The sequence below is a fragment of the Pagrus pagrus genome, assembly GCF_965226575.1.
Source record: "Pagrus pagrus genome assembly, chromosome: 3".
In the NCBI taxonomy this organism is placed as follows: domain Eukaryota; kingdom Metazoa; phylum Chordata; class Actinopteri; order Spariformes; family Sparidae; genus Pagrus; species Pagrus pagrus.
In genome coordinates this window covers 21,686,918-21,708,364 of record NC_140187.1, presented here as the reverse complement: position 1 = coordinate 21,708,364, position 21,447 = coordinate 21,686,918, and the positions used below count along the sequence as shown (strand labels likewise).

The window sequence follows — 21,447 nt, the reverse complement described above, 5'->3', positions numbered from 1 at the left end:
ATATGAATGGAAACTTTGTGCAAGTATTTTCATTTATAGAGACCTACATTTTGAAGAAAAGAAGAAAAGGCAGCAAACTTACAAGAACTAATGACACACAGCAACCCTCATCCCTGACCTGCGACATCAACCAGCCACCTCCTGAATCACAGATGACCCCTCGCATGACCAACCACCACCCACACAGCTGGACTTTCCAACACTCAGCTCTGTGTCACCGTTATTGAACTGACAGCACACGTAAAATGTGGTTATGTGGTTATGTGACCAAGAAGGAGATAGTAAATTCGGAGGAAGAAGGACAGAGAAACAAGAAAGTCTGAGAGAAAAAGAAGAAGAGAATTAGGGCAGAGGGGCATAGATGGAAAACAGTTTCAGCTCAGTGACTGGTCTCTAATTAAAGGCGATGTCACAGTCCTGTTAGATTTCCCACCAGCAACACACTGCACACTCCTCCCCGTTGATGACAAGATAATAACAAACAGCTCCGCTCAGCATTTCCCTCACACACACACACACACACACTCGTTGGCACTTGAATAAAAACGGCTGCCTCCTGTCTCATTTTGTGAAAATAGTTCAAACTGTGAAAATAAACAAACTGAATGTGTCATAAACGCTACTGTGATGCTGTCACTCATTATTACATGTGTCATCATTTCGAGTCTATGAGAGTGCAATCAGTTCAACATCTGTGAACATGTGTATCCTGCTGCGACCGTGACGTCAACGACAGCAGTGTGTTCATGACATCACTGACAGCCAGAAACACACACACACACACACACACACACACACACATGCACATATGTTAACAGCTCGCTCTGCACATTGTTCTCAGACAGCTTGTCATAGGCCCAGGGCCAGACACATACTGCAGCTCTGATGTCATCACTGCGAGACGGAGAAATTGTCTGTTTTCGCTTCTGTTTTCTCACCTTCTCGCTCACAAACACACAGATGTCAAACAGCCATGACCTCACCACAGACTTGAGTCACAGCTATGTTGTTATGTCTTCACACTCATTATGAAGCCAGACAAACACATGACTGATGACTGATTGATTGAATGCAGGCCATATTTAAAGGCTGATAGTGGCTCGCAAAAGATACACAAACACACACACACAAGGCAGAGAGAAAAACACATCATGAAGCAGACAGGCGGGCGTAAGCTGTCCACGTTCACCTGAGTTTTTAGCACTGTTTAGTTTGTGGTTCCTGTCCCGTGAACACATGTGTGATTGTGCAAGTTGCAGAGGGAGGAAGCTATGGATGAAGGGAGGAGGCGCATAAAGGCATATGGAAGGCCAGTGAGGACTGGTGTGCATGGCTGTACATTTTGTCCAAGCCTACTGTAGTTGCATAACCCTCCCTACACAGCATATGGAACTGGTGGGTTTCATAGGTTTTATTGGGATGTAAAATAAAGCAGAAAGAGTGAGAGAGAAAATTAAACCCAACGCTCTCCACCCTTCCACCCTGAAATAGACACAGAACGCAGCAGACAGGACAGGTAGAGGCCCAAACATAGACAGAGACAGCAGACATTCACACACCTACTCAACTCAAAACACACTGCATTCACCTACTTATCCACTTCCTGGCTGAACTGACTGCTGGTTATTCAGTTACCACAAACTAGCTATTACGGCGGGGCCAGGTTTGTGTGTTTGTGCATGTCACCCATGGCTGGTGCTGAATTCCAGGAAAAATGCTCGTAGCTTTCTAACACATGCTCGGATGTCAGCTTGCTCAACCGTCTTCTCACCCCTCAATCCGTCCTTTCATTCTTCACTCATTCTCTGACGCCATCCCTCCTTTTCTTTGAAGGGCAGGAAGGACAGATTTAGACTACTCTAGGGCATTTAAAAAGTTTTACAATGCTGTCAGGTTAGCAGCCAGGCATCCAGGCGACTTAGCTCAGAGTGTCGTTATTGTGACGCTCTGTCTTCTAAGTGAATGAATGACACAGTAAAACTAGTTTGAGAATTGAGCTGAGATTCTACTTATTTCAAACTGGAGCAAAAGCAAGAAAAATATATGCGGTGGGGTAATGACATAGCATACTTGCGTAATCGTTGGCTTTGATACAGAGCGTTGGAGTGACTGCACATCAAGGGGAGTGAAACAGAGTGAGACATAACCGTCGGACTTGTAATACAAGGGGAATGGTGGCGGTTAGTGATATAGTGATATGACTCTGCAAGGAAAACTTCCAGGTGTTGTGACACTCCTCAGCAGCAAGTTGAGGTGGAGAGGTGCTGATACACCCAGGAGGGAGGGTCATGATTGGATAGCTGGAGATGTTGGGAAGTAGACTTTAGACTTGGAGAGCTGTGTGTAAATAAAGCACACACAATGTGAGACACATTCATCTCTCCTCCTGCAATTTTCTGCAATTAGTCAAACTGCTGGCTACAGTAGCTACTTGTGTTGCAGCAATGACAATTGGGATTGACTGGTTAAAGAATCAGTTTCACAGATCTCAGAAAGAGAGCCAAGGTCAAATGGGAACTTCTGGAAAATCACATGACATTTGTAATAACCCAAATTACTACAAATTCATCCATGGAACACAGGCTCAACTGTATGTTGTGTGGTTTAGTCCATGTGTCTAGACAGGGATGGTAGGTTGTAAGAACTGGATATAATTGTTTTGTTTATTTCATATTTCTTTTGGGAGAAACCTTCAACAAACACCATTTCCCATAAACCCTAGATTGTTGTTGGCTAAACATGACAAGTTGAGTGGTAAGCTATACAAATGGACAGAGAGGGACAACTTGCATATTTTCAGGCATTTTTTTCCTTTATCTTTCTTTTTTCCCCCTTTGTTCTATTTTCAGACAGTAGAGAAGTGAAAGGAAAATGAGGAGCGAAACCGGTTGATGACATGTAACTTGGTCGCCATCTTAAACCACTAGCATGCCAGCACTGAATTGTTTTAAACAACAGTTATTACAGCTAAAATGTCGGAAAAACATCAACTTAGGGACATGATGTGGATGGATATCATAGATAAGGGATGGATGTGCTGGAAAACAATGGATGTGCTATAAAAGCACAGAACAAATTAATAATTGTAAAACTTTGGTAAAGATATAATATGTAACATTTTCACATTAAAATGTTTAAAAAATAACTAGACCTCTGTTGTTTATTTAGTTAAACTGTCCACTTATTCATCCTAAATTACATAAATTACATACGGTGCATTTAAAACATACAAAAGATTTTATGAGAGTAGAGGCTACTCAGCTGCTGCATCTGTGAATGTGGATGGTAAACCCCAAAAACACAACTGACTCCTTCAGAAAGACAAATGAAAGAAGTGTTCAGAGTTACAGAAGCTACTAGAAAGTAGTCTGGATGCAACAGGACTTCTGCTCCATGAAGTATTTATTTTGATTTGACCGATACCCAGAACTCAAATGAACCTTAAATAATTTAAGGAGACATGGAAGTAAATTCCACAGAGCCAGTCACACACACCTATAATTGTAATGTTGATAATGGTGATACTCACAAATCCAGGCTCAACAGACAAACAGAGAATAAAATGAGTAGCAGAAGAAAGTGTAAAAGAGGAGGAAATGTGTTTCATTTCAAGTATGCAGACTCGCTTGTGTTCAGAAATCAGAAACTTAACCTACTTAGCTGACAATGTAGATATTTCTGTCTGTGTGTATGATTACCTGACCTATTTCTTCAGGGTGTGTAGAATGTATTTGTTAAAGGTCAGGACAATGTGACTCATCAGACCAGTGATCGGTAATGGAAATAAAACTCTCACCAGTCTCTGAGCGTCTTTCTCTTTGTGTGTGTGTGTGTGTGTGTGTGTGTGTGTGTGTGTGTGTGTGTGTGTGTGTGTGTGTGTGAGTGAGTGCGTGTGCTATTTACTCACATGTGATACTCTTGCTGGGTGTTGTGAGCTCCGTGTGTGAGAGGCTGTTGTTCCACTTGTCTCCCTCATTGCCTTTGAGCCTTTCTGGGGTGCCGTTTATCCTCAATATGAGGGGCTCAGTGTAGGTGTGGGCCACGTCTAAAAGACAACACAAAGACAATTAAGACATTAAAGCAGTTTTATGTTGGACCACAAAGTTTTATGTTTATTTTAAGTTTGTCTTGAAGGTTTTGAGGTCCAAGTTTTCTTTCCTGAATGAGTAACTGCTTCCCATGTGGATATTATCAGCGATCAGCAACAAGCTGTTTTCCCTCTTGTAGTAAACTTGTCTACTCCCATGTCATTTCCCATCCACTAGCACTTAATTAATTTAAACCGAGTGGTTCTGCTGACTTCAACAAAGCAGAAGATTTTGTCTGTTGGTGTGTGCTCTGTCCTGAACTTGCATCTGGAAGCAGTTAAATCCCAACCTCTTGGGACTGTTTAGGGGTCTATGTGCATGCTTGTGAAACCTGAAATCTGTGTGGGTCTATGTGTGTGCAGGGATGGCTGTTTGTGTTTGAGTGCGTGTGTTTATATGCATGTGTGTTTATATTGAACATATAGGAGGATGCACACATAATATACATACGGTAAATGTATGTCTGGGTGTTTTATGTGTTCACCGGTACCATGCAGTGCTCTAATGAAGCTGTTATTATGCACACACACTGATACATACATACAAACACACCACACAGAGGCCTTCAAAGCAGGGCAGGCTTGGGCCTCTGAGAGGTGCAGACTCATTCCTGGGCAAATGGGAGCCAGCTGGGTTTGATAAACACACACATACACACACACACAAACCAAACCACGTCCTGTGCGTGGACTCAACACTTCCCGGCTATGTTTATTTACTCTATCCACTCTGGCTCACTTCTCTATCTGTCCTCTCTTTCCTGTCCCCTGCCTCTCACACTCTTCATCTCCAGTTCACATTCCCTTTCCACTCTTACAAATAAATTCCTCCGCATATTTGGCATAACTCTATACGTGAATTCCCACTTTTATAGCTAAACATATATAATGTTTATGCAAAGGTATCTCCACTACAGGGAGCTGGAAGAGACAGATAGCATAATATTTTGATTCAAAATAATACAGGCAGCTTAATTCAAGGTCAGGGTAAACATTTAAAAAGTGATTTCTAGAGATGAGCTGAGTAGTTGGTAGACTCCAGTTATCTGCTTCTGATATTGTGTTTGAATTGAAACACTTTGCTTTATTCATTGACATATAAGGGGAAGCAAACAGGGTACATGTCGAGGTCCAGGCAGGACAATGAAGTCATTAGTGCCACCAAACTCATCATCAGCTGATCTCACAAAGTGCCAAATACAAATCCACAAACAAGTCAATTAACATGACTGAGCTGTCTGTTTATTTATAATACATGAATCTTGATGAAAGAAATCTGGCATATTTAGGTGGTTGGTATCTATGAGTGAGCTCACTCTGATGCGAATCCAAATATCTAGCAGATTACAGTTTTTTTCTTATTGATATTGGATCAGGCTTGATTAAATTAAAGGGGACTGTTGGGGCTTGGCCGAGGTATGCGCTCTACTGCGTGCCAATCTAGTTTCTTAATTATTCTAGAGCTGCCACCATTAGTCAATGAATCAATTTGTCGATCAACAAAAACTTCAAGCAACTATTATGCTAATCACTTCATAGTTAATTTCGTCAATTTTTGGCAGAAATTGCCAGAAATTCTCATATGTGAGCATATTTTGCTCTTCTCTGTTTTAAGTCATTTACCTTTAGTTAGACAAAATGAGACATTTCAAGATGCCATCCTAGATTCTGGAAAAAAATAGGTGGATATTTTTCCCTGTTTTGTGAATTTTTATAGACCAAATTACTTATCCAAGCAATCAATTGAGAACATGAATAATGTGAATTATCATCAGTTGCAGCCTTAAATTATTACATTTTGTTCCTTTAAAACATACATATAAACACACCAAAGGAGAAAAGGAGAAAATATCAGAGCATACTTCTTGAACAAATTCTGAGATAATTTTTGCAACATCTTCTCTCTATTGCCCAACCTTCACAACAAAGAAAAGGAGTGTTTGATGATTGATCACAGCTACATACTTTGTTCACTTATTGGAACAATGACTAACTACCAGTAAGCCACGTCTGATGCAGTAAAAGCTAAAGATGCTTATACAGTGAAGCATAACCACATGTTTTTAGTGAATTCTGTTTAACAGTACATGTTGCTGTGTGTATCAGGAGTCTGTCAAACACAGAGGGAAAGAGACAGAGAACAGAAAACTCATGCCAATTTTGTTATTGATTAATTAATTGAAAAAAGATTGCATTATGGCAAAACATTTTGGTTATGCTGACATTTCTCAATTCTTTCGTCAGGCCCTTCTCTGCTGTTGTTTGGTACCACATTTAATTTACATCATATTCATTTAAAGCCCCCCAAAAAATAGAACAACAAAGGGCTGACAGACTAATTCAATAAAAGTCTCTAGAGTTACTAATTAAATAACTTATGAAGGGATACACATGAGAATGTGTTTTGTCTTTGCTAACAATGTTTGTGATGTTTTTTTGTGTGTTTGTAACGTTTTATTGTTGAAAGAGTGAACCCAGAATCATTAATTTGTTTACAAAAAAAAGGATTACTGGAATATTACCCACATGAAAACTTGCAGGCACCCTTAGCCTGCCTAAAGGAACACTATCTTTATTTTCTTAGAAAATAAAGTATATCAAAGCTCAAGGTCTGAATCGCTTCGTTATGCAAGGTGGTCTAACCTTGAAGAGGAACAGTGTTTAAAGCATTGGAGGATTTGTGTTTGCCTTCACCTTCACGGGTTTGCGTGTGTGTGTGCATTTGCGGGCATTTTTGTATGTTGTGGGATTTCTGTGCGTGTGAAGTTGAAGACGTAAACAGGACCTGAAGGAACAGGAAGCGCTTCCTGCTTTTCCGGTAGACAGTAGTACACAAACACCACACACATACCTGTACACACATACATTCCTATATTACCAACTGTGGACTATTATTCTACACTGACCAAGTGTGGAACTTTTGTTTACCTTTAAGGTCTTTTCCCATAATATTACTGCCATCCGTACCCAGTCTGTCACCTGATGAGTTTTTGTTTACTGCAAAGACTTTCTTTTTCATGCAAGAATGGATCGTTTAACTTTATTGTTATGAATCTTTAAATTTCTCTGTGGTACAAACATTATCAAACGAGTATAAAAGACATATCTGCTCATACTTCAATGTTCCTATATCTAGTGTCAGCTCTCTCCACACAAACATATGTCTCCTACATGTGGAAGCCATTTCTAAGGCACATGTTGTATCCATTAGTCTCAATCAGCCGGCTTCAGATATGAAAGCCACTAGTGAGAACTGTTGCCCTCAACACTGCCAAATGTGTAGTTTAAAGATATGTGTGCATAATAGCAAATGTATGTCACTGGCTAGCAGTGTACATGTCTATCTGTCATGACATCCATTCACCCATTCATCCTTATTTTACCTTCTTGTAATTACTTTGATACTCTTAAGGTGGTTTTAAATGAGGTAACATATTTAACTCTCTCTAAAGACCCAGTCAGTTCAAGGTCCCATTTTTAATTCTCTGTTTAAACATCATGTTTAATATTCCTATAATCAGTTAATCAATTAGCAATTGGCCCATCAAAATCAATTAGTAAATGATAATAGTCCATTGTTCTATGCACCTGGTATCCATTTTATCCAAATGTTGAGGATGGATCATAAAAAATTAATATTTCACCATGCCCTGGCGGGCAACGATTGACTTTAATGACTGTAGACAGTTGGCAGGTTTTTGAAAATATCGAGGTCAGTAACATCATTCAAACAAAAAGCGCTTTAGGTGGCATTTATTAGTTATACTGATCCTCTTCCTCATGTTGTTTTGATCTCGTTCTCTGGAAGCTGCTTTTGGGGGCAATTATGTCATTATCAAAGCCACACGAAGGCTCAGTGTAAGCAAACTTCGGGGAAAGGAAAGGACAGCCTTCTTTGGTGGAAGGTCAGTGACTCCACAACAATCATTTCAAGAATAAACCAGTATTACTTCATCTGGGAAATACAGATTTGAATTAAACTAGAAAAACAACTCCTTGGGAATGTAACAAAAGTAGTAACACCAGTTGTGAAGGTACCAGAGTATCTCTGCCCTTGAGTTGATGTATAGAAAATATGCAACAAATACGTACATAGAGTATCTAAATATTTGTTTAACACCTGTGCATTCCTGCCGAGCATGTATTCAATTATCTGGTCAACTGAACCCCTCCATACATAAGTGTAGTAGTTTGCTCTGTACTTTCATCTAGACCCTCGCTGCCAATGGAGTACCACGGGTTAAAAGTGTGTAGGTCTTGTGACTCAGTCAAAGCTTTCCCTCTGTAAATGTTCAAAACCACTATTGTTGGAGCTAAACACATCCCCACCAAACCCCTAGTGCCATCCAAGCAGGCCTTCAACCAATTGTGTGCTGGCATCGGCATCAAACCACCAAACCGCGCAACCTCAGAGCCATTTCTGAGATCTGAGAAAGATGAGCCTCTAATTCAAATCAGACCAGAGCAATCAAGAGCCGCTGAGGAGATCGGGCTGTGTGTTTACACGTGTGGGTGAGTATGTGTATTTGTTTGTGCACGCTTCACTGTCTATGTGTGTGTGTGTTCATGTATGTGCTTGTTCATGTGTGTTTGCAATCTGGTGTATGTACACGTGTCAGCGGCCCTGAAGGGGCGATTCAGAGGAATTTCAGTTTCCTAGTAAACAAACAGTTAACCATTGAAACAAAAAACATATGGATCACAAAGGGTATTGGTGAGCATAAACACAACACATACACACACATATGAACACACGCATATAGGTTATGTGAGCTGGCAAGTGATGTGACATATCCTGGATCACCTGCAGGGGAGCACAACCTGCTGCTCCTCTGGGTATGATCTCTGAGGAGGAGTGTTGATTCACAGACAACAGAGAGCTGAGCCGAGGTTACCTGCTGCTTTTTAAAATACCTCCTGTTTCTACTGCCTCACTGAGGTTTCTTTAGGGACACACTTCTAATGTGTATACAAAAGGAGGTCTCAAAGGTGTGTACATCCCTTTGGCAAAGGCATACGGTACATATGCACTCACCTTGCCACAGATGGGAGCAAACAGGCATTCATAATACACCAGATGAGTTAATATAGTGAAACTTCATCATATAGCCTTTATTGACACCAGAGGGGAAATTCCCATTACAGCAGCACGGAGGCAGGCTGAGAGATAAGAAACAGAATAAATTGACATTAAATATATAATATAATATATTATATATATACACATAGTATATAGTATGTATATATTTATGTAGTAAATTAACAGTAGTAGTAAATGAACAATGAATATAATAACATACAATTTGTCAAGTATACAATGTGATGTGTATATGCGCAGTATGACGAAAATATCAGTATCAACATACATGCTGTCTGATATGTGCCAATATGGAAAAAAATGTTTTCCCAAAAATAACGCAGAAAAACATGCTTGGGGTAACTCATAATTATCAAATTCCCCGCAAAGTTTGCTCTGTCAGTGCTCGGATGTTACTTTGGTCAATAAAGTCTATTGTTAAAAGTGTAATATTTAAGACTTTTAGTTAAAAACACTAACTTAACATTATTGACAGTATGTGAATAAATAACAATTTTGACATTGTCAAAGACATCTATATATTGTGTTGAAAAGAAAACCTCTTTCTCCCAGCAGTCCAAAGCTCTTGTGCTAGTGGTGCAAACACCAACACTAACAATACCTGACCTAACAAGTTAACAGTAGCTACAGTCATGGATGTAGAAAAGAATAGTTAGCAGCAGTTAGCAGTTATATGCTGCCCCTATTTGTTGGGAGTATGAATTCAAGGTGGCTATTTCTCACATACAGTATTACACCTTTGAGTGCGTTTGATAACCACATTCGAAGGATCACTGCATAGAAAACAATTAACAGATTAATATATAATATATATGATAGGTACAGTTACAGCCAAAGTACCCAACAGTCATACTTGAGTAGAAGTAAAGATATTGCGTTGAAATATTACTTTGGTAGTCTAAAAAGTAACTTGTGACTAAAGTTATCAAATAAATGTAGTGAGTAAAAATCACAATATTTTCCTCCAAAATGTATTGAAGTTGAAGTATAAAGAAGCAGAAAATGGGAATACTCAAGTAAAGTATAAGCTGCTCAAAATTGTACTTAAGTGCAGTACTTGAGTAAACATACTTAGTTACTAAGTGCACCATTCAGACCCAAATGGGCCCACACATTCACACCGTGCTGACTCGTCTCTAAAATCATAACGATAGAGATAAGAGTTGAGAAAATTGCAAAGAAGACACAATAAGATGAGGATAAGAGCAACCGAGCAGAAGAATGTTCAGCAGAGCGGAGTTAGTGGAGACGACGCAGTAGCCGCTCTCTGGCCAGCACTAATGACTGGAACTGATTGAAACCACACACAACCACAAGGGGTTCTGACCAGGACAAAGGATAATACAAAGAAAAGAAGATGACTACAGCACGGGCATGGTTTTATGTGTATCTCTCAACAAATATACACACCCATACATGAACACACACACACAAAGAGAGGAAAAGAGGAGGCAATTGTTCAGCTGTAAACCAGCCAAAAGCTGAAAGCACACACAGAGAAACATATACCCACAAACACACACGCATTCATTGCACAGAGGGGCTGTGAGAGTGCAGTACTGGAATATGTCCAAAATCAGAGATTATAGCTGCTGAGAGAATGAAGCAGTGTAAGCTCATTAAAGACAAAAACTGTCTGCTGTTGAACAGGCTTAAGGGGAATTTAATTGTGTTACTTTGTCTCTGAGATTCCTCTGGTTCCTGGGAAAATACTGAGCAGCTGCTTTGCTGACTGAGTGCTATTCTGCTGCATTTAACACGAGGACACCGCCACCAGATACACAAACACAAACCATAAAGGACAACATATGGAAGCTAAGGACAAACAGTGGTTGTAAACGGTGGAGGATAAACAGGATTTCAGACGGAGGGAGAGAGCGGCAGAATTAAAAGGAATACACAGAGCATTAACGCTAGTAAATAATGGCAAACAAACTATATACGCCATGCTTGAATGCATATATTGGCAGGCCGATGTTGGTGTTAGTGTGCACGTTGGCAAACATGCAAAATGAACACTGCAGCCATACATATTTTACTGGAATAAAATTATTAAAGTCAGTTACATTTGATTTAATGTATAGGGTCACATTTTTATGTAGACAAAAAAATGTCTAGAGAGCTTGTAGAAATGTGCAAAATAAAAGTGAATCTTTTCCTCAAAAACTTTATTATGATTGTGAATTAATAAAATGATTGTTTTGTTTATCTATCTCTGACATTATCTCTGTGACATTTAGTGGTTGAATGTTATCAATAACACCTTTAAATTACATTTTATTGTGATATCTCATAAATCACTGTCATTTTTTGCAACAGATTTTATTGGTCAACTGTAAAATACTAACTTCACACCAAACAAAAAGTTTGTGATAAAAATAACATTTTCAGCATAGCGTTTTGAGATAATCTGATCTGTACTGATTTTAACATGTCAGTATCAATATATCAAGAATCAATATTTGCCTAAAACTGTTAGAGACTATAACCACAGACCTGGACAGGTAACCATCAAACCAGTCACTGTACAGACCCCTGGCTTAAGGGTCTCAACGAAAACAGACATTTTGCATTTTTACTATCACATGTTGACACTATCTGTCAACAGTTATGGACATGGGTTATGAGGACTTGGAGACACTTCTAGAGTCAAGAGGTGGTGGTGTGTGTGTGTGTGTGTGTGTGAGAGAGAGAGAGAGAGAGAGAGAGAGAGAGAGAGAGGCCACCGGAGCAGCAGCAGCTTCTCAAATGTTTGCGAGGTGGTGAAGGGAAAAAAAAAAGCACGCTCATTTTCGTAGTTCAAATATGCTGTAAAAATGCCTCAAATTGCTCCTAGTTTATTTCAATCTCTGTGAGAAACCAAATTAGACACAAGCCTCAACAACCTCAGGGACCAAAAAGGGACAAGTAGGCAAATAGCTACATCTACACACTGCAGCAAAGAGAGAGGGAGAGATAAAATAAACACACTGTAGTTCAGACTCTGATGTAGACAGAGGAATTATTCTGTGTAACAGAGCAACAGGATGAACAAAGTGACATGAGGCAATGGGCTGATACGTTGAGTGCTGAAAATATCTAATATCACTTTTTCAGACCAATATTTTTTGATTAATTACGGTTGAGACTGGGTTTGTGATAATATTTGACAAAATAAACTCCAGGCCTGTATTCAACAAGACATATCTTACCAATCATTATCCCAAGCTTGTTATATTACGTTTACACAAAGGGAATAATTGTTGGTGAGGTCAATTATTACATATATTCATTGATGATGTTATATCTGACAAGGTAGTTGACCAAAAGTTTTGATATATTGATAAGTCCCTAATCATACAGTTCCACACTTGAGCTGCTTAAGCTAGCTTTAGCTTATCACTCTGAAAAGATGAGGTGCTTCACAGCCCCAAATCCTGAAGAGCCAGATTCAGAGCTCTTGAGATGAAAAGTTTAAAACAATATGATGTGCTTAAGAGGTTTAACTGAGAAGTTCTAACAATTAATCACTTTCTGTCAGCTGTAATTCATTTAGTATAGGCCTGCTTGACTGCAAACATGCAAACTCCAAGCTAAACTAATATTAAATTGTTTATGCAAACATACTACAGTTTTTAACTGGTTATGATGTTGCTAAATGACCTACACAGGTAAAGGAAGTCATCAGAAGATGGGATATCTCTATTAGAGGTGTGGTTCTTGCATCCAAATGCAGACATAGAAGATTCTGCATCCATGCAGTGACAGATCATAATTGGGAGTTTGCAGCCAACACACAATTATAACCTACTAATGTTGGATTTTTTGTACAATAAGGTTGTAAACTTACATCACAGCATTGCTTACTTGCATTGGGTGAACAATGGGGCCAACATTGGGCAGAGCTCAGCAGCGAGTGATGACAAACACAACCAGCATTATGAAGCAGATATCTGGGCACATGGTGGGTTTTATGAATTTACTGGGAGGCATGAACTGGACAACATGAACGCTGTGTGTTCACTTGAGCTAACATTTGCAAAAGAAACAAATCTAGCTAAACAGCCATGACCTGAGAAGGGGCTGCCAACGTTGTGGTTCAACTCAGAGAGAGGTGCGTGAAGCAGAGCCATGGTGGCTGCCATGTGAAAACAATTAAAAGGACTCGGTAAATAAAACGTGAGGTAAGATTTACCTGACTGCTGCTATTAACTGATCAAAAAGCAGCCCTGTGCAATATTAAGTATGCGATATACAGAGATGCATCATCATCGTAATCAAATCGAATCAAATCAAAATGAATCATGAGGCCAGCGAAGAGTCACACCTCTTATATCTTCATATTGTTAATCCCTAATGCATGTCATGAGGTTGTATTCTGATTTATCCAGGTCAGACAAGTCATAATATATATATATGTATATGTATCAGCACCAACACAGAGAAACAGAGTTACAGAAAGAAACATAAACAGACACAAAAGCAAAGAGGTGGGCAAAAAAAGGGAGAGAAAAAATAGAGTGAAAGAGATGCCGGTGGTGAAAGAGAATGCGGGAATCTAGCATGTGGTGGTAAGAGGCTCCTATATAAACAGACAGCCTCATTGCATCTTCATGCCTGAGTGAGAGCAACACTCACAACAGCGAGCAGCACACATCTGTCCACACACGCACACACACACACACACACACACACACACACACACACACACACACACACACACACACGCCCACCACCATTCAATGGCCTTGTAATGACTGAGCAGAGCTTTATTGACTTTCAGCAGAAAAGACTGCTGGCAAAGCATGGGGTGGCAAGAGGGCTCAAACTCTCATCCAGTGCATCGTGATTGGCTGTCACCCATGCTGATGCTGCCAGGTCATTGCCATAATTAAACTATGGCCTCAAAAACTAACCATAGTCATGAATCACACCCATGACATAGTGTCAACCAAACTGAACAGAGAGATTCCGAGTGCCATCATCAGTCACAGGGTTGTTACACTGAAATGTATTTGTGACACATACCGTACATTACATACACAATGAGATGGTGACATGGCAAGAACATACTGTACACAAAAAATATTGTTACAAAAGCATCAGTTAAAAGAGCTTGGCACAGCATGGCAGAGCAACTTTTGATTTGACACCTTGAACTCAGTTCTTCTCAAAGCCTAGAAAGCTTAAGTTTTGAGCATGTGTCATTTCAGCCTAGTCTTGTTCGCCACTGGGGGAAAAAAACTTCTGGTCTGGTTTTGCCAATAAGGGAAAGACGACCAATCAGAACTTTAGGCGGGATTATAAATGGGCATGTCATCTTCCTAAATAGCTAGTATCGACATTCATGAAAACCTGTCAGTTATGCAGATGTCCAAGTTGTTGTAAGTTAACTTCCTGTATGTTTCCAACATACAGTTTGATTGAGTTTAGTTCAGTTGGTTACATATTAGGGCAGTAAACCCTCGATCTGTTTTGCGTTTTCACGGCAGACAGTACAAGATTTTTCTTGATCTGAGAAGCTTTGGACAAAACAGCATGGTGGGCCTGTGGAGTGGGCCTGTGTGCACAATCAGCCATCGTATGTAATTAACACACAGCGGCTCTACTCATGCAGAACAACTGCAACTTCTAAAAAAAAACAAACAAAAAAAACATGACACTTGGTACAAGAGAGGAGTGTGCGCCAGTTGCACCGTACCATAGGAAAAGAATGCTGATGCATTTCTGTGTGATTGGTCACATAAACTGTCAAATTTACAACTTACTGTTAATCTTTCCCATGGCTCCACTTCTATTCACTGTCACTTTTCCACCTCTGGCCCTGTCTCATTTGCTCAACCACACATATCGCAGGGAGCTATGCTGCTCTCACAACAAGAACACAATGGAGGGCATTATAAGTCTCATGTTCTTTCTTCTTGGCACGGGGTTGCTTATTACAACAAGGTAACAAGCTTTGTTTGATAAAAAACTGATGAAAAAACAGAGTTTAGGAGATCCTACATCAGAGCACACCTTTCAGTACCAGGATAAAATGTTGGCTGTTAGTGTTTCTGCAAGTTAGTTAGTGCTATAGGCTACGTACCATCTTGACATTTCTACAAAATGACCACAGTTCAGGGCTGCGTTTCAACATTTGTAAGTGCGTAAACACAACATGTTTTTGACAAGGGACATCAGCTTTTTACTTTTGTAAGCGTGACACCACAGGATAGTTTTGAAGAAGACCTGGGGGCATCACCAGCTGTGTTTGTTGCAATAGAACCGGGTGTTTCTGGCGAGGCCTCGGAAAATCTCCAGCTGTGTTTGTGGCGACCAAGAAAGGCATTTTAAACCAAAACATGATCTCTTTCGAACTCTAACCAAGTGTTTTTTTGTGCCCAAACCTAACCGAAGAATAAGCACAGCGCTGTCACAACAGATCTTCGACAGATCCATGGTTTGCAGATACATACATAGCCAATATCTATTCTGGTGATTGATTTGGGAACAAACTGAACTGGACTCTGAGGTTGACACATGACTCTACAGAAATAATTACATTGGATCAATGTGTAAAAGGTTAATTTTACTGCTCCTAGCATGTGCTGCAGCTTTGACTGGAATAAAGAGTGCCATCTTGGAACCTGTTATCAATTTGTAATAATGCATCCGTGGGCAAAAATTCAACTCAAGCCGGAGTTAGATCCGCTGTATATGCGCCTGTTGTATTGCCCTGCACTCTGCAGGCAGAGGGGATAGGTTTGGGGGGGGTGAAGCAGAGCGCTGAAAGCAGGGCCTTGTTGCCCACAGAGGTAGCCTGACCAATCTTCTCCTCCCCACCCTGGCTCACCTACATACCCTCAGTGTACACACACACACACACACACACACACAAACACACACATACGACCAGTCAGCCAGACAGCAGTCTAACTTTAGTGGGTGAAGCCACAGTTCTACTTTGTGTTGGCTTCGTAAAGGGAGCGCACAGGTAAAATCAGCTTAGCCACGAGAACATGTTCAGGCACACACCAACTGTTTAATAACTCTAAAACTCTTCGCAGAGGCATTATCATTAAATCTGATGCTGTACTTACACTCATCATGGTAAACCGCAGTGTGTCAGAAAACAGAGATGTGCGTGTGTGCATCCTATATTTTTTTTACACATTTGATAAAGTAATAATTATACATTTGGTTGAGACTTGCCTTTTGAAAAAAACAAAGATAAAAACTTAAAGAAAGCCATCAACCATTGAAGTGGCGGTCTCCCATGGCAACAAGCCACTTACATCTCTGCACACCTCCCTAACTGTTTACCGCACCTACCCCAGTTACCCCATAGGACCTGCAGTCTGCTGCACGGCAGGCAGTGCTGCTGTTTTCTCACTGAAAGTTGGGGAAATTCAAGTCATTTTGGCTGATCCTGGATGACTCATTCAGGCACAATACTTCCCCGAGTCCCGTTATTCCTGCCCCAGTGTCAGTCAGCCCTTACCATGACCAATCACACAAGGGGGAAGGGTCACGAGTTCATTCCCAAATTCCCAGGAGTCCAATTTAAGCGTTCCATGGAGCTGGACCCCTCAGATCATCCAAGACGGCACGTCCCCCACATCTCCCACCACCTCAGTACACAACTGTTTTATCAGTCAGTGAGAAGACCTCTGACCTGATGACTCATTATGACATCCACCAAAAAACACACAGTGATTAATTGTAGGAATTAGTGGGAGTCACGAGAACAAAATCTCTGAGTTTTAAAAGTTTTTAACCCGGTGACTCATTCCACTTTGGAAAAACCAACATCAACGTGTACGCACTATCACAAAAGTCAATAAATCAGGCCATTCTTGTTTCCCCTATAGCTTGTTAAGGAAGGAAAATGTGTTTCATACAGCCATACATTCACAACCATACTGGCCAACCTCTGCCCACAATCAGGTCCACATAAATGAAAGAGCATGGAGAGGCTTTCTCTCACAGCACTAATCCTCTAAGTCCTATTTTTCATTATAAATGCCTCGCACACAAAAAAACAAAAAAACAAAGGAGGTTTAATTGAACTTGGTGGTTGTGGTTATAAACATTAATCTATTCAAGGCACGTTCAGACCCATCACAAACTGTTTGTTGATTCTCTTTCTCCAACACAAAGCACATGCACGCAGAAAAATAACCGGCAACACACCAGAGTCACGACAGCTGGCTGTTTCTCGTTTTCCTCCTTACCTTCACTAGGACAGGGACTCGGGTTCCGGCAGCCGTTTGCTCTCTCTGTGGTCGAGGTTGCGTGCGGACTGGGCGGTGCAGCTGGTAAACTGGGGTCCCCATCATCAGGTGGCTCTGGGGAGATGGCAGGGGCGCTCCTCTCCTCATCCATGGGCGTGGGCCTGGCTCTTATGGGAGCAGGTGGAGGGGCCAAGGAGTGAGCCTGAAGCACAGAGAGGAGGCGGACAAAGATATTACGACATACAGTAGATGACTGTCACATGAAAGATCTGTCACTGACTTTCGAATTGGGCAATGAGACATCAGGCCATGCTTAGTCAGGCAGGCAGGACTTGACGCAGCATGAATCCCTCTCACTACAAACAGCTGTTGCACAACGGAAATGCCTAATCACAGCTTCCTTTGATTTAATAGTTTTCAATCTCTTTATACTTATGTTGTGAACAATAATAGTGGTCTCTGTTTATTTATTTATATGTATACAGCCTTTCTAAGAGCTTCAAGGGGATTTATTGGAGCAAATCAAGATTAATCATTTCAACACTAACACATGAGATGAAAAGGGGCAGGGGAGGAAGAGGCATGGAGAAGAAAAGACTAAATCATTACCGAAAAAAAAAGATCCCAAGCTTTCAGATAGTAGCAAATAGTCCATATCGTGCAGACTCACTCACCAGAAATGTGCACAAAAGTTTTGAGTTTGAGTATTTCACTGAACATCTGCACCGAGCAGGCAGAGCGCTTTTACAACCTATTATGTTTCTGACAACTTTTTACTTTAACTCTACTTTTAAACACAGATGTCTGTACTTTCTACTCCTTACATTTTCAAATCAGGCTCCTTACTTTAGTTTTAATGCATTTGAAGGGATTTGTGGATTCTTTTTTTATTTTGTATCATTGCACAACGCCTTCCCAACATCACAAGACTGATTTCAGTGCACATCGGGCACGGCAGACGTAGCAAGACAAAACGACGTAAAAGCCGGAAACAGACAGAGAGGGAGACGTGTTGGCGTCTCGTATCTGCAGAGACCCTGCAGCCCTCTGCCAGGATTTTCTAATTTTCTCAATTTGTTGCCGTGCACGTGACGCTTTACCGAGCCAAAATGTTGATAATTCACGTCCTGGGAATGAGAATCAGCAATCAACCTCCTTTCTGGTGCTTTTAGAAACAGCTTGCACAAATCCTACTGATTCTACCTTCAAGTTTAATAGTCTTAAATGGTCAGCAGAAATGTCCTCCAGAGGGAAACGTATTACTTTTACACTTTGAGGACATTTCAGAGCCCGTACTTTATTACTTTTACTTGAGTAAAGACGTTGAATCAGTGCAGTAGTTATCAAATAAATGCAGCATGGAAATACCCAAGGAAAACACATGTCCTCCTATTTAAGTAGAGTACATAAGTAAATTAACTTAGTAACATCCCATGACTGAATGTAATTTCGAAACTGACTAATAGATTGAACGTAACTGATCCAACAGGCCTATCTGTATTGTTATAAAGTTAAAACACAAATCTATAATACTGCAATAATAATAGCCTGATATTATTTTTGGCACACGCACACAGTCACAGCTCTTTCTAGGTGTCTGCTCAGTCACAAACGGTCTTCCTGTCTTCTCACCTTCACACTTGTTTATTTACCTGTAATCAGGCCACAGGTGTGTTTTATCTGATATTTGAATTAAGGAAGAGAGAGCCAGGTAGCTACTGGACACCTTCTTTAACTCATTAATACGGGAAAAGTTCACTGCATGTGTCACGTGCCAACGTGTGTTTGGGGCGCGCCTCCCCTGCCACAGCAGCTCAGCTGGACAGCTGTTTGCGCGCTCCCGCGGCTCTGCTCCGCACTCGCTGCCCCCCAAAACTTTTGACAAGTTAAGATGAAGTTTTTATTGAGAGCGCTCGATGAAGCGAACTCTACAGAGTTTATGTTCGATTCATACACTTTTTTCCACCTTTAAATATCCGTGATTGACAAAGTTTTACGCTTCAGAGGAGGTGAGAAGTTTAGTTGTAGCTGGAAGTTTCGGGAAAAGAGAAAAAGACGCACCTCACATGTCGAAACTGTGTCAAGCCCCTGGTTATAAAAAGAACATTTACCCTGGTTTTCAAACAGTGAAGCCTACATTTAAAGGGACATTTACGCTTAAATTCAGCTTTATAATACCAAATATTGTTGTTTGGTAACGGGCGTCTTCTGTTTACCTTTCTTGCATGTCTGCGCCCTGCTTTCCCTAAAACGAGTCCCTGCACGCTCAGACCGAGCTCAGCTGCAGTGTGGGGATCCTTCTCGTGTCTGGATTTAGACTTTTGATCCACAACAACAGCAGCACAGAAAAACAACCTCTTACCTTCTCTCTGGCTGGGACACGGTGCAGCCGAACCTTGGGCTAATTCATTCTCTGACCGCTCCAGGTGGACTTCTCGCCCTCCGACACCTTTCCCGTCCTCTTTCCCTCCACTCTCGTCACTTCACACGACCACCAAATCAGTTTTCGACTCATGTAGTTGACCCCAAACCCCAAACAAGAATTCAATGCATTTTTGTCCAGCGAGGATAGTTTTCTCTCCGCCTCCAAAGTTTGTCTCTGCGGCTCGCCCCGTCCTCCAGCACACCAGATGTTGGGGAAGTTTGTGTTGCCTCTGCAGGCAGCTCTCTGAATGCTCTTTGTCTGCGCTGCACGTTTCCTCACCTTCTAATGTCTTTCTGCAAAACAAAAGTCCAACTCCGCCACCGTCCCAAACTTGCGTGAACTTTTGCAGTAATGTGAGCAGTATCCGTCCCGTGCGCTCGCTCTCTCCTCTCTCTTCACTCCCACCACATTCGCCTCAGACTTCTGTGCTGCAGCGATTGGACAGGAAACTACAGTCAGCAGTGATTGTGCTTCCTCCAGGCTAGAAACTGCTTGGGCTGAACTATACTGTCATATAATTACCCCTTAACCTGAACCAGACACAGCACTAACACAGGGTAGCTTTCATCAGGATTTATGAGCCCAGGGACCATATGTTTTGTCATTAATAATAGAACAACTGTGTGTGAAGATAACTTTTTTTTTTTTTTTTTTTACAGAGGAGCAAACAATGCTCACTCTAAATGCATGTGAATGCAATGTTGTATATGGTGCTCAGTTATGGTCACTATTGACCTTTTAATCATATCACGTTCCCTTAATGTTCAGCTGTCAGTGCTGCTGTATTTCTGTCAGTGCTTCAGTAAAGTTTCTCTCATTCTTCAAAACCTGTCACGTTTCGCTTGATAGGAGGCCAAGTACATGTATTGTACTCCGGGATGAGTCGACCAAATCATTGTCAGCTGCAGGATCACTGTTTTTACTTTGCACGTGTTGTGACTCACTGTGGGAATTTTCTTCATTCATTCTGGTTTGGACGAGGCCTTTAAAGATGCCCCTACAAAACCAAACTAGGTCATTTCGTTCAGTGATGACTCATGAGCCATTATTCATCCTCATTATAGTAATCTTGCGTTCAGAAGTAATTACAAAAAAAACTCCTCAAAGCACATCCTCAACTAATAGCCATATAAGTTCAGCTGGTTATTTTTCAACAGTTACAATAGTTACTTCATGTAACTTCAAAAATAGTGGAACGTGGAAGTAACTTGCAGGATTTTTCCTTAAAAAAAAAAAAACACTGTATAGACTCATACAATACTGATCATAGTCCTGAGTCAATAATTGCATGTGATTAGGACTCTCTCTATATATGTATATGTATATATATATATGTATATGTATGTGTATATATATATATATATATATATAAATATATATATATGAAGTGACTTTCTCCTCTGCTCTCAGACTGTCATGGATTCATCAAGAGCTGCAGCTCTGTGGGTTTGTTTGACTGAGGGCGGGGCGGGATTGAGACACATACAGACAGAGGCAGAGCAGAGAGGCAAATAACGGACAGGATGACGCATACACCTGCATTCACACATAATCCCGAGGGCTGTGCAGTTGTGGCCATGTTTATTTGTGCTTTTAAATGTAAGCAACATGAAGCAACTGACAAAATACCGTTTTATTTCTC

At 40.8% G+C, this 21,447-nt stretch overlaps 1 protein-coding gene across 1 annotated transcript in view; it reads right to left on the bottom strand.

Moving 5' to 3' along the window:
- Window positions 1-20,179, bottom strand: part of mdfi (MyoD family inhibitor) — a 30,749-nt gene extending 10,570 nt beyond the window's left edge. The window contains exons 1-3 of the mRNA XM_084347031.1: window positions 19,743-20,179; window positions 17,381-17,582; window positions 3,908-4,045 (exon numbers count right to left, since the gene is read on the bottom strand). Coding sequence (XP_084203157.1) covers window positions 3,908-4,045; window positions 17,381-17,531 — 289 coding nt within the window. The 5' untranslated portion in view covers window positions 17,532-17,582; window positions 19,743-20,179. The remainder of the gene's footprint in view (window positions 1-3,907; window positions 4,046-17,380; window positions 17,583-19,742) is intronic.
- Window positions 20,180-21,447: the final 1,268 nt, after the last annotated feature.